At 35.5% G+C, this 13,868-nt stretch overlaps 1 protein-coding gene across 2 annotated transcripts; it reads right to left on the bottom strand.

Annotated features, from left to right (window-relative positions):
• Window positions 1-5,367: 5,367 nt before the first annotated feature.
• LOC148284478 (uncharacterized) lies at window positions 5,368-11,528 on the bottom strand. 2 transcript variants are annotated; one of them, XM_088239574.1, is made up of 3 exons: window positions 11,419-11,528; window positions 8,437-8,733; window positions 6,354-6,547 (listed from the first exon to the last, which is right to left on the bottom strand). In XM_088239574.1, the coding sequence occupies exons 2-3, from the start codon at window positions 8,696-8,698 to the stop codon at window positions 6,498-6,500; spliced, it is 312 nt and encodes a 103-aa protein (XP_088095700.1). In that variant the 5' UTR covers window positions 8,699-8,733; window positions 11,419-11,528; the 3' UTR covers window positions 6,354-6,497. The 2 variants fall into 2 exon arrangements, 1 of the variants encoding a protein (XP_088095700.1); XR_015824777.1 differs by lacking the exons at window positions 6,354-6,547; window positions 11,419-11,528 and adding an exon at window positions 5,368-5,506 and having other exon boundaries at window positions 8,437-8,574.
• Between the last annotated feature and the right edge of the window lie 2,340 nt (window positions 11,529-13,868).

Raw genomic sequence — 13,868 nt, 5'->3', positions numbered from 1 at the left:
TCAGGAACAAAAGAAACACTTAAACTTGAAATATCCCAGAACTACAAAAATGGACAAAGGCATTTTTTTAAATTGGGCATCCAAATATTTTTTTAAGTAATGCTACGAAAACGTATACATTGTTACTTGTTACTTGAGTTTGTTTATTTACATCAGAGTTGCATTCAACGAGCGCGCATATACTGCTTGCCCACCACATCTGAGGACATAAGTCTCCTTGGCGGTGCCCACATACACGGAAAATTTGCTCGTTGTCAAACGAGAAAAGCTACCCCAAGGAGCTCTCTGTAATCTGGTAGCCTTAGTATATTTGTGCTGAAAGAAAGTAATCCAGATGTACATAATATGTACTTCATTGGATAGAGAAGAGAGGGAAGTGAATTCTTCACTGACTGGGATTAAATTGATTGGACATGATCAATTCGCCAAAATGATTACAAAACTTTTTAAAAGCCTCGAAATTCTTTTTAGAAGCCACCAGATCTGTAAATCCGACAGGACCTATAACAGGGCCACGGATAGTAGCGAGAAGCTCCATTAGGTAATCATAGAGAAGGGGTAAGGGATAAGACCACAGGATGTGTTCAGAAGATTGGTTAGGATATCCGCAGCAGCACGAAGGGGAGTCAAAAATATTAAAAACAAATAATTTTTGATTAAATTTACCATGACCTGATAAAAACTGCGTAGTCCAGTGATCGGGGATAAGCCAAGAAGATTCTAAGCGCCGACGGATTGAAGGGAAAAAAGAAAGGTAACCCTCCCTGAAGGGGAAGATTCCCATCGCGATTGTCAAGCATTAAGAAGAGCATTTAAAGTCATTTTTTTCATATTCGATTGAGATATTCCTTCAGTTGAGAGTAGACGGACGCCACCAATAACAGAGGAACGCCTTCTTTTTAGGTGGAAATTTGCAGATCGTCGCTGAACCTCCAGATCTAAAAGAAACAAGCCCGTTAGAACCGGGATTGCATCCGTTGAGCATGTCTTATATGCTCTAGAAAGTGCAAATACTATAAAAAATTAGAGGATACTCATTTTTGGTATATGAGGGGGTTAAAAATAATTCCCCCACTTGCCATGATCACTAAGATCTTCTTCCTTTCCAAAACAGGATCTGGAGCGTACGGCCGCAGTCTCAATATGAAACTTATTCTGTTTTCCTTCAAAACACAGTGGCCCTTCCTGGGGCCTCCTAAATAACTAGCTAGAAGAGAAATTTCGGTATAATGTAACACAAAATGCCACCTCCTCAATAAAGACATTATTTGTTACCTTTTTTTATTATTATTTATTTATTTAGTTCTATGTATTACATAGTCTAATATATATTTACAACACAATATTTACATCTATACTTATTCTAACATTATTTATCACCATTATACACTTAGTATCCTAATTTATAATATTAACTGTTTCATATGTACATTTTCATTAATTATATTCACTATTTACACTATTTACTACCTAATATTTTTCACATATATACTTTTTACATTTAATTTTAAATATATTTACATTAATTTCATTTTTTATGCTTTCTGGCATTTCTTCAAATAGTTTTATTCCCTCGTACATGCGGCAGTTCTGGGACATTGCTTTTGATTTCTTTTCCAGTCTTATATTTTTAGATCCTCTTGTGGTGGTTTTCGTTATACCGAGGCCTATAGACTTAGGGATATTATCCGCATTAGTAAATATATCGCCGCCTCATACTTAATTTAATGATAATATTGTCCCTGTTCTGTACATGTTTCTTACCGCACGGTCTGCACCCTAGAGCGGGTGGGTGGTGAAATGTGAATTTTCGTGAATCCGTGAAAACCTTCGCACTTTTTTTTCTATTAGTGATTGTCCACGAGAATAATTTTCAATGATTGAGAATAACGTGACAATAGCGCTTTACGCACTTAGTACAATAATAAATTATTAAAAAAATATTTAAAAATAAACCCTCCCCCTCCCTTTTTCCTCCTTTTCCGATTTCCGATCCTTTTGAAATATTAGCTTCTTAAGTCATCAACCCTCGGTGGTGGCGTAGTGAAGCATGTGTCTTACCTGCATGCCGATTTTATATATTTGCAAATCTACTATGGTGAAGGTGTGTAGTGGTATTTGCATGTTGGTGTAGTGTTGTTGTCCTGACGAAGAGACGGGTTACGTCTCGAAACCGGTAGACAGATAAGTCGGTGAGTGGTTTTATACAAATTTTATTAACATAATATTAATTATGGTATAATTTAATTTTCGAATGTGATGCACGCATTGATTAGGATTCGGAATTTTTGTTTACCAAAATATAGAAGCAGTTAAAAGTGTCTCTTCGTTTTCTCCGAACAATGACAGGATCCTAAATCATAATGTTTCGAGACTTTCTACATGCGACCATTCTTTAGCGTAATTTCTCCGTTTTAATGTCCTGTGACTTTCTACATTTATTGGTGTTTAAGGCAATGTTTATAATTGTTCCCCAAATATTGAAGAATAGAACTTTAAAAAACATTGTTTAGAAAAGGGTTTTTTTATAACGCCACTTATATTAGGGTTCGACTGGAGTCTTTAAGTGCGGATGTGCCTCTTATAATTATTTTCAGCGACAACCAATGTGAACGTCTCCCTTTGTTTCCGCTCGACAAAAGAAAAAAGGACAAACTTCGCGTTCAGATTTTATTACACACTGGTTGTTCTGTTTGCAACCCGATTTCTAAAATAAGATTTATTGTTTTGACACCCGTCTGTATTTTAATGGAACATATCAAACGTTATATTTATGCACTTAAGCTAGAGTTTCCTAGGACAGCGGTGCCCGTATCTTAACGGCCGTAGTGAACGGTGATGCGGTGGACAGCCGTCGTAACGGTGACAAGAGAGTGGTTTCCTACTAAAACGGTGTTGATAACATCCTTGAAAAATAAAACCACTCTCTAGTCACCGTTACGACGGCGTTCCACCGCATCACCATTCACTACGGCCGTTAAGATACGGGCACTGCTGTCCTAGGAAACCCTAGCTTTACCGGATTCCGGTTCCTTATCTCGGACCACGTCCGACCCGCTCTTTCAAAACCATAGAACAGAAAAAAGAATGACGCGCTCTTTCGCGCTTCATAGAAAACGCCGGTGTGACCCAAATAAAAATATGTGACGAAGCACCTACTTAAATTTATTCGTTATAATATGTAGATGATTTAGGCATAACATTGCTTCCATCGCCATTGCATTGAGTGGCCTTTATCTCCAGCCTCGGGGATAAAGGCCACTCAGACTGGTCCAGCTGTTTAGTACAGAAAGTCCGACTTAATTGGGCCCCAGCTAATTTACATTCAGTTTAAATTAAATAAGGCGGGGGGGGGGAATAGATTGATAAGAGAAATAAGCTGTGACTATTTAAGCTATATTAAAAAAAACATTTATAAATACATTAAACAGTGACTAACCTAACTAAAAATTAGACTTAAACTACATACTTAGGATGTGAGAGAAACGCATCGGAGTAGGCGCATGGGATGTGGCGCTTTTGGGCATCCAGGGCGATGCTTCCTTTTTCCTGGGCGTCTTTTTCCTTGCAAGTCACCCTCATTTGCGTTGAATCTCTCTAACAAGATATCCGAATGACTCCTGCTGGTTTCGCGGGGTATTTTATCCTCTCCTTGACGTCTCCTCCCACTGGTCGGTGTACCCTCGGAAACTGCAGAGTCGCCCACCAAGATTGGTTAAGGCCTAACTGCAATCGTTACAGACTTTGCAGTTTACCTCCTAGCGTTTACCTACTCATCTCGTACCCTTCCCTGATTTAAAGATCCTTATAATAATATTAATCACAAATTATGAGAATGAGTTATCATGTGAGATTTTAAATTAACCTTTATTTATTTACTTACAAGTATTTTACTACACATGAAACGTTTTCTCATCCTTATGAGTTAAAATGTGAAATTTCAAAGTACGTTTCTGCGAACATTTAAATTGGCACTCTAAGCATGAGAATGGTTTCTCACCGGTATGAGTTAGCATATGAGATTTTAAATTACCTTTATAGGAACATTTAAATTGGCACTCTAAGCATGAGAATGGTTTCTCACCCGTATGTGTTGACATATGTAATTTTAATGTACCTTTCTGAGAACATCTAAACTGGCAATCTGAGCAAGAGAATGGTTTCTCGCCTGTATGAGTTAACATGTGAGCTTTTAAACTACATTTATAAGAACATTTATATAAGCACTCTGAGCATGTGAATGGTTTCTTACCAATATGTGTGAACATGTGGGATTTTAAAGCACCTTTCTGTGAACATTTAAATTTGCACTTTGAGCATGATAATGGGTTCTCACCGATATGTGTTAACATGTGGGATTTTAAAGCACCTTTCTGTGAACATTTGAATTGGCACTCTAAGCATGAAAATGGTTTCTCACCCGTATGTGTTAACATATGTAATTTTAAAGTACCTTTCTGAGAACATCTAAACTGGCAATCTGAGCAAGAGAATGGTTTTACGCCCGTATGAGTTAACATGTGAGCTTTTAAACTACATTTATAAGAACATTTATATTGACACTCTAAACATGAGAATGGTTTCTCACCAGTATGAGTAAACATGTGAGATTTTAAGGCACCTTTCTGAGAACATTTAAATTGGCACTTTAAGCATGAGAATGGTTTCTCACCGGTATGTGTTAACATGTGAGATTTTAAAGTACTTTTGTGAGAACATTTGAATTTGCACTTTGAGCACAACAATGGCTTCTCACCGGTGTGCGTTAACATGTGAGATATTAAATTTCGTTTATACGAACATTTGAATTGGCACTCTGAGCATAAGAATGGTTTCTCATTGGTATGCGTTAACATGTGAGATTTTAAATTACCTTTATAGGAACATTTGAATTGGCACTCTGAGCATGAGAATGGTTTCTCACCCGTATGAGTAAATACGTGAGATTTTAAAACACCTTTCTGAGAACATTTAAATTGGCACTCTGAGCACGAGAATCGTTTCTCGCCGGTATGAGTTAACACGTGAGATTTGAATACACCTTTCCTGGAACATTTAAATTGGCACTCTGAGCATGCGAATGATTTCTCACCCGTATGAGTCAACATGTGAGATTTTAAAGCACTTTTTCGAGAACATTTAAACTTGCACTCCAAACATGAAAATGGTTTTTCACCGGTATGAGTAAATACGTGAGATTTTAAAACACCTTTCCGAGAACATTTAAATTGGCACTCTGAGCATGAGAATGGTTTTTCATCGGTATGCGTTAACATGTGAGATTTCAAAGCACCTTTCCGAGAACATTTAAATTTGCACTCCAAACATGAGAATGGTTTTTCATCGGTATGAGTTAACATGTGAGATTTTAAAGCACTTTTTCGAGAACATTTGAATTTGCACTCTGAGCACGGGAAGGGTTTCTCACCGTTATGAAGTAATAAGTGCAATGTCAATTTTTTCTTCTTTGGACATTTGTTTTGACACTCTAAACCGGATTGTAAACCTAAAACAAAACATTTAACTTTGTTAGTGAAAATTCTTGATGGAAGTTCATTGTAATTTATTATATAAATAAAACACGAGTGATACTTTAATCCACAAATTTTGAATATCCAGTGACCGGTTTCATCTCTTTCGCGACATCTTCGAGACTGATCTTTATTAAAGAGTTAAATGTATTTATACAAAACAGAGGTAAGGATAGATAATTCAAAGTTATATGTAAGTAAATTAAATAAAGATATTTTTATCTTGAGGATCATTTTCAACAAATTTTCTTTGGGTAAACTAATGAGTTGATATAATGCTATTTTAATGAGTTTAAGTATTTTATTTTATTTTTAGTGTTCCATCCTTCGTGAGTGTGGTTTTCTGGAGAAATCATTATTTACAAAACCACACTCACGTAGGATGGGACACTAAAAATCTAAGCTATCTTAGCTTATCGTCACGTGTTGAAGATGCCGCGATCAATCAAGTCAATCAGACTTGATATTATTTTACAATCAAACGAAACGCGGTGTTGATTATTTAGATCAAATGTGCTCCTTAATGTCTAATAACAGGAAGATAAACAGGTACTGTACGGTGGTGTGGGATAGGCAACATGGCTTTTGTAAATCGATACATATTTTACTGCCATAGAGTCTGAATAAAACTGTGATTGCGCCGATATTATACTTATTTATTTTTATGTATAATTTTATTTATATTTATATTACCCACATCGACATAATAATCCCACTCGCACCTGTACCTGTCCCTCACCGCCCAGTAATAGTTTAGTTAAAAATTGAGCACCGAGTCATCTAGATCGCCGCCGCTTACCGCTCCGCACAGCGTAAAGCTCCCGCTACAGCATTACGCAAAACCACCACGAATAAAGTAAGAAGTGAAGTGTCCCAGGGCCATCTCCAGCCTCCAGTCAAAACCACAAGATAGATCCGGAAGGCAGGAGATTCTTATAACTTTCTACTGAGATCCAAACCGGTCTGTTAGTTCCTTTTCACCGCACCGCTCCGCAAGGCCACATGGCCCCAACAAACTGTAAAAATACGAAGAAACGCGTGCATTAATTACTACGTGTACTGTTTCCGGCAGCTTGTAGCGTCTGAAAGCGCAACCAAATTGTGGACGCGATGACAAGCGTTTCGCCAGCGCCCATGAGGTAAGCCCGACAACACGACGGATCTCCACAGCGACCAATAGCGTCCTTCTATGCGCTTGCCACGAGCAGCCGCCAGCGCTATTGGCACATTCATTTACCAACGTTTAGTAGAGTCTACATCGTGCTTTTAATTAAAAAAAAAAATTTTTTGCTTTTAATCATGTTAGACCGGGATAAGCATCACCGACTAAATCAAGAAATGTGTTACGTATGCGTTGATTTGGGCATATTGAGCGAATGAACAGTGAAAGAACGACTAAAAAGATTTCCGACGCGAATGTTGATGGATGCAGAAATCGAGCAAAAACGAGGAAAACACGGCATGACCAAATCCAGCTGATACCCGAAGATAATGATTAGCGCGTGCATGAGAAGATGTATGTATGTAAAGGAAGCGATACATACATGCAAAGGCAGTGTAATAAAGCGTTCTCTTTGCTTACTCTTAAGCTAGGGTTTCCTAGGACAGCGGTGCCCGTATCTTAACGGCCGTAGTGAACGGTGATGCGGTATACAGCAGTTGTATCGGGGACTAGAGAGTGGTTTCCTAGGAAATCAGTGTTATCAACACCATTTAACACCGTTTTCCTAGAAAATCATTTTCTAGTCACTGTTACGACGGCTGTCCACCGCATCACCGTTCACTACGGCCGTTAAGATACGGGCACCGCTGTCCTAGGAAACCCTAGCTTTACAGGGAAACGTCGTGACGGTTTGTTTGTAGTAGTCTTAGGAAAGTCACTAATCACAAACGCGTGCCTATTCAAAACCCATGGCTGTGACCATAGAATTAAGAATATTCCAGAAACCGCATACGAGCATCAAACAGAAGGCGACTTAACTACTCAGAAATAAGTAGGTTTACGTTTTGACCCATTAGTTTCTTGGTAGACGTCGCTCTACTGAGCGACGTCTACCAAGAAACTCGCAACTCCTGATTTGAATTCAACTATGCCGTGTTGTGTCCTTTTAAAGTGTAGAAATACTACTAGGATCTTAAAGAAACAGGATGCTATCACATTTCATGTGTCTGTCATCAAATGAATTACTTAAAAATGGCATTATTTTTCCATCTGTCAGATTGTAGAAGAAATCAAAATGGACATTTCGTTAGTGTTGCCAGAGTAGTAAACTTTTTTCCCTACTTTGCTCATCTAATGAGAGAACTAATGAAAATTGGACCTCGGATTAAACAACTCTGCGGTGGACATTTGACAGACATTATCTTTAAAACATAAAATATTATATCACATGATATAAAAATATACGTTTTATGTAAAATGAAATTTGTTTTATATTTTAAGTTCAAAGTTCATTTATTCAATAACTCTTATTAAATGACCCTTTACTTATCTACTCTGTTGTGTCAATCAATATTTCCGCGTGCACAATAAAATTTTAGAGAAATTATCAGATTGCTTTTTTTAACCTTACATTTGTGTTATGATTATATTTTTTCCCATCGTGCAACATTACGCGGCGACATCACGAATGCGCGCGGTGAAAGTGGGGCATAGTGGGAGATTTTTGGATACGGTTCGATGTATTCAAATATGATTCTACGCTCCTTCTGGAGTATTCTTAATTCTATGGCTGACTTTAATAAACTTCAAATTTTCGAAAAATAGCATGAACAATATAATTCCGCTGCCGCATCAATTTTGGCAACGATTGATACAAAAGGAGTTTTGTTCCTCTGCGAACCATCAACCACAGTCCAAAGACGAATACACCGAGTAGATAATGTGGGAAGCAGTATTACTTACTCGGGGCAATTGCATTGTGACGAGAGGAATCCAAACATTCTTGTTTAATGTCAGGAATGTCAATATCTATCTCCGTGAAGATGACGATATCACTGGTTATCCTGGGCAGGTCGGCACTGGTCCCCGGTTCGGCCTTCGCGGTGGCGACACCCGGCTCCTCGCTCGTATGGCGACACGGCGCCCCTTCCTCAGTGCGGAGAATATCTCCTTCTGCATCGCCAGTCTCCGGTTCGGCCTTAATATTAACTGCAGCGAATTCCATAGTTCTTACAATAAGATCTGAAGATCATAAAGATCCTGGAAATTATAAAAAATATTTACATGACAAATAAAATCAATAATTTAAGAGAGTGCGCAACTAATGGCGCATTGCATTGTTACACATTTCGATTTTTTTGTGTCATTGAGGTAAGATGATTAGTCTAAAGCTAAGGTTTCCTAGGACAGCGGTGCCCATATTTTAACGGCCGCAGTGAACGGTGATGCAGTGGACAGCCGTCGTAAAGGTGATTAGAGAGTGGTTTCCTTGGAAAACGGTGTTCAATGGTGTTGATAACACCGTTTTCCTAGAAAACCACACTCTAGTCACCTTTACGACGGCTGTCCACTGCATCACCGTTCACTACGGCCGTTAAAATACGGGCACCGCTGTCCTAGGAAACCCTAGCTTTACGCTTCAAGTCTACAGGATGTTGATTTTAAAAACCTTGATTTTAAACCTTTTATTAACCTGGGACCAGCAGAAAAAGAAACAGTTTTTTGTATACAGCAATATTTTTTTACAATTCACTTTCTAATAATCTAAAAAATATACAAAACATGTACGTACTTAAAAAATACTGAAATAAAGCAGTTCTTGCAGCCCGTGTGACGAGTGAAATGTGATGTTATTTTATTGAATTTTTATTTAAACTATTGTGTTATTATATATAATATCCCCTCATACCAGCACTTTTGCTGATTGGGAATATTTCGTACTAATAAAATATGTAATAAAATGTAATATGTAAAGTTTAAAAACCTTGTATTTTGTCATAAATAAATAAATAAAAAAAACTTATTATTTTTTTATATTAAATTGTACCCAAATATGCTTTCTTATTAAAAAAATCCGTGTTCTATTAGAGGGTTATATATAGAAAAAATATAATGGGTTAAGAAAATTAAAAATATTAGTCTATTTTCACACAAGTACATTTATTATTTATAAAAATATTTGGTGTTCTTCATTTTCAAATAACCTATTAAAAAAGATAGTTTTCTGCAGCTATTTTGGGCAGATTTTTCTTGGGAGCAACACGTTATTTAATTTAAAAAAATCTTAATTTATTGTTTTTTTTGTTGCTCTTCCAAAAGGGATTAAAAAAAAACATGGCACATCTAACTTGAAATAAAAATGAAAGTTTTTAATTCAATATTCTGTACATTAAAAATGTGCTAGAGTAAGTTTTGCGAACGCGCCAGCTTTAGATAATCGACTTACACATGATTAGATTAAATGAAAAAATACATTTATAAACCAGTGTTTTTAATCCATGGCTACACATTTAATATATATTATTACATTTTACTACTAAGAATCGCAACAAAATTCAGACGAACGCAGAAGCATCCTGTATATATTTTATTACCATATCATTAGCAACATTCAAAGCAATAGTAGTATTTCTCTTGCGCATGCTCGTAAGCGCGTCTGAGCGCGAAACAGACATATTATTTTCATAATGCGTATGTCGTGCATACCATACGCTTATTCAGATACTACACAATACGTTCGTGTAAGTTTTGCGAACGCGCCAGCTTTTGATAATCGACCTAGTAGCTCAATCACAAATAACTATCGACGTGGTTAAAAACATGCTAAGCATTTGAGCGATCACAATGAACAATAATGAACTTGCTTAACAACAATATTTCGAGTTTGTCCAAATTTTTGTAGACAAGGACTGGATTCAACTCCCTGGGGAGCTGTTTATATTAACATATTACAACAGAGATGAAGAACATTTAAAAGAAGGCAATATAGAAGTCTAGGCATCTACAGGGCTTATGACCTTTCAATGGCTGGTTTAAGTGGCCACTTTACACACTGTGTAACATTCACCATTCTGCCTATATTTGAACATATATATTCCTTCATTTTTTTCATCTGTTGATGTTTGTGAAGTTAAAGAGCTGAAACCTTTATTTATGCGGGTGAGATTCATCTAATTGAATTATTTCACCTACATACTAAGGCAACGCCTGAAAATGTATTTTTTTCAATTTTTACACATCAACATATTGTTGATAAATTACCTGGTCCATGAAGAAGTGTTCTATTTTTAGTATTGCCATTTAAACAACAGTGGCGCCTTCCCTTGTTTCTACTCTTTATTGACAGACTGTAACCGTCACTTTAATTTAACGAACGCCTAGATGTGAAAATAATGTCGCTAGGTTCTCTTTTATTAACAAATAAGAGTATCTAGGCGTCAGACACAGGTTATATGGGTCAGATAGTTAGCACTCTAAAAAAAAAATAGTTATTATATCTTTCGAGTGTATGTATCGAGACGTTATAGGAGCCGGCTTTGTAGTCGATCGGTAGATACATACAGACAATCGTTTAGCGTACCGTCTATGTAATTTCCAAAAGTCATGCAAAATTCATGTTCAAGCGAGCATTTTTTGCTTAAATTGGGATTTATTGGAGCTTTGAAGTGAGCACTTTTTACTACAGAAGCCTATTTAAAATATAAATGAGAATTATATTAAATGTTAATGACGTAAGGAACGCGGACTAATTGTTCGCGGTCATTCCATTGGCTTGTTTCGATCATATGATGTCGATATGACAAGTAGGTAGAATATGCCGAGGTAGATACAGATAGTACAGAAGTTAATTATACCGTCTCGCTATATACAGATGAATATAGCGTTCATAATCGAGGCACTGGCCTTTTGCGGTGCTAGAAATCTATTTTGTTATTTGTTACTTACTTTTTGCGGTGGTTTGTATGTGAAATATACGATCACTCGTCCGACAATACTATAATTTATGTATTTATTTTCTACTGAACGGAGACGCGTACCTCTCAGCACATGACAGTAGAACCACAGATAAAATCACAGATTAGACCAAGACAAAACGCTCTGTTAAACATAGAGTATAAAATTATGACGGAGCCTACCGGATTGTCTCCGCATTTGACATTCAACATTAACCAGCAGGCGGACCTCATTTAAATTATTGGAATTTCGGGCACTGTGAAATTTCACCCTTTTGAGCGTCACAATTTATTTTTTGCTGTTAGGAGTAATCTTAATATAATAACGAACCGGGTTGTGGTCCCGCGGCTAATATCGCGGACCCAAGGATCAAAGATCCGAGCGTCGCACCACGCTCTACCACAACTTGGTTCTCATTTTTTGATAAATAAATAATTTGGATAAATCATAAAAACATAAATATTTACTCAGAAAATTAAATGAAAAAATAATAATCTGTCACTCAGAATAACTTTAAGAACACAAATATATTTTTTTTTAAATATTACACGTTTGTGGCATCCGATCGCTAGGCGTTTCATATATACAATCAAGCGATCGGTCTGTGAAACGTTAATATAAATAAGCTAAGATTTTCGTTTGTTTTTTTAATTGAAAAAAAAAACATTTTTACTAGAATTTATTTTGATGTCTAGCGGCCGATTTGTGAAAAATTAAAATATCTAACTTATGATTTTTGATATTATAATTTTTATAAATTGAAAAAAAAACTGTTTTACCGGAATTCATACAAATATTTTTTCTGCCATTTGTAACATGATTTTTTAATTATTAATTTACACGTATTAATTTACACGGCATTTCATATATACAATCTAGCGGCCGATCTCTGAAACGTTATAATATATCAGCTTGGATTTTTGTAATTATTTTTTTTATTAATTGAAAAAAAAACGATTGTACCACAATTCATATAAATATTAGATCTGCCATTTGAAATTAAAAAAATAAAAAATACTTTATAAATTATTTGGAAGTTATATTTGTTTTTGAATTTGTCAGAGATTTGTGTTTTTGTTGACATGCATAATCTTGAGCAGCTGTATTTTGTTTATGGAAATAAAATTCAGATTATTGTCTTCTATAATAAAATCTTTTATCTACATCCGACATTTTTTTATTTAAGACTCCAAATAAAGCCATTTTTATCATATTTCCTGTAGATTCTTCAGAAACTGTCAAGAAATTTACTAAAAATAAATTGTTTGACATCCTTAAAGAATTTAAAAAGAAAAAAATGGGTTGAAAATTTTCGTTAATGGAAAAAAAATAGTAATTAGAAATGACGAAATGTTGAGATGACGGAAAAAACGTTTTATTGTAAGTTTTTTAAAGACAATTTTGCCGTATCTTTTATCTATATATTTATGAACACATTAAATTTTGAAGCTATCTTTACATTGGCATAACTTTTCTGTTTTTTATATCAATAATATCTTGAGTTTGTCAAAACTTTTGTAGACAAGGACTGGATTCAACTGCCTGGGAAGCTCATTGTAATTTATTATATAAATAAAACACGAGTGATACTTTAATCCACAAATTTGGAATATCCAGCGACCGGTTTCATCGCTTTCGCGACATCTTCGAGACTGCTATCTTTATTAAAAAGTTAAATGTATTTATACAGAACAGAGGTAAGGATACATAATTCAAAGTTATATGTAAGTAAATTAAATAAAGTTATTTTTAAACCGGTCACTGGATATTTCAAATTTGTGGATTAAAGTATCACTCGTGTTTTATTTATATAATAAAAAAATGCCTGGGAAGCTGTTAAAATTTACATTTTGCAACAGAGATGAAGAACGTTTTAGAGAAGGTAATATAGAAGTCTAGACTTCTACAGGGGTTATGACCTGTCATTGGCTGGATTAAGTGACCACTTTACACACTGTGTAACATTCATTATTCTGCCCATATTTGATACGTGGTCCTGCCCGAACGTCGGCTTGCCTGCTGTTACCTTGTAAAAATACTTTTCATTGATGATAAGGTACCTATAGTCCTTAAAATATAACTTGATTAGAATGACAGTTGTCGACAAAAGTGACGACATAACTTTGTAGTAACGTCTAAGGAGTGATTTATATTGACACACGGAAAATCGCTCGTATTTGGCATGTTAATTTTTTTAAATACAATTCTTGACATATAAATAAATGGAATAAAATAAAATCAGCTTTAAAACTAAAAAAAAACCAAAATAAACCTAATTATTTACGACGTTTTTACAAGGTTACACCATTTTAAAAAAAGGTTCTCTAACCTTTTCTCTAACCCATCTCTATGGGACAAAGTGATCAGTATAAATTGATCGAATAAAAAAATAAATAATTTGATGTTGTTCATGAAAAAAGTATAAATGTCTTATTTTTTGG

The sequence above is a fragment of the Micrasema longulum genome, unplaced genomic scaffold, assembly GCF_059751315.1.
Source record: "Micrasema longulum isolate JH-2025_06_02 unplaced genomic scaffold, ASM5975131v1 h1tg000116l, whole genome shotgun sequence".
NCBI lineage: Eukaryota > Metazoa > Arthropoda > Insecta > Trichoptera > Brachycentridae > Micrasema > Micrasema longulum.
Note: the sequence above shows the minus strand (reverse complement) of the source record. Positions and strands in the feature narration are given on the sequence as shown.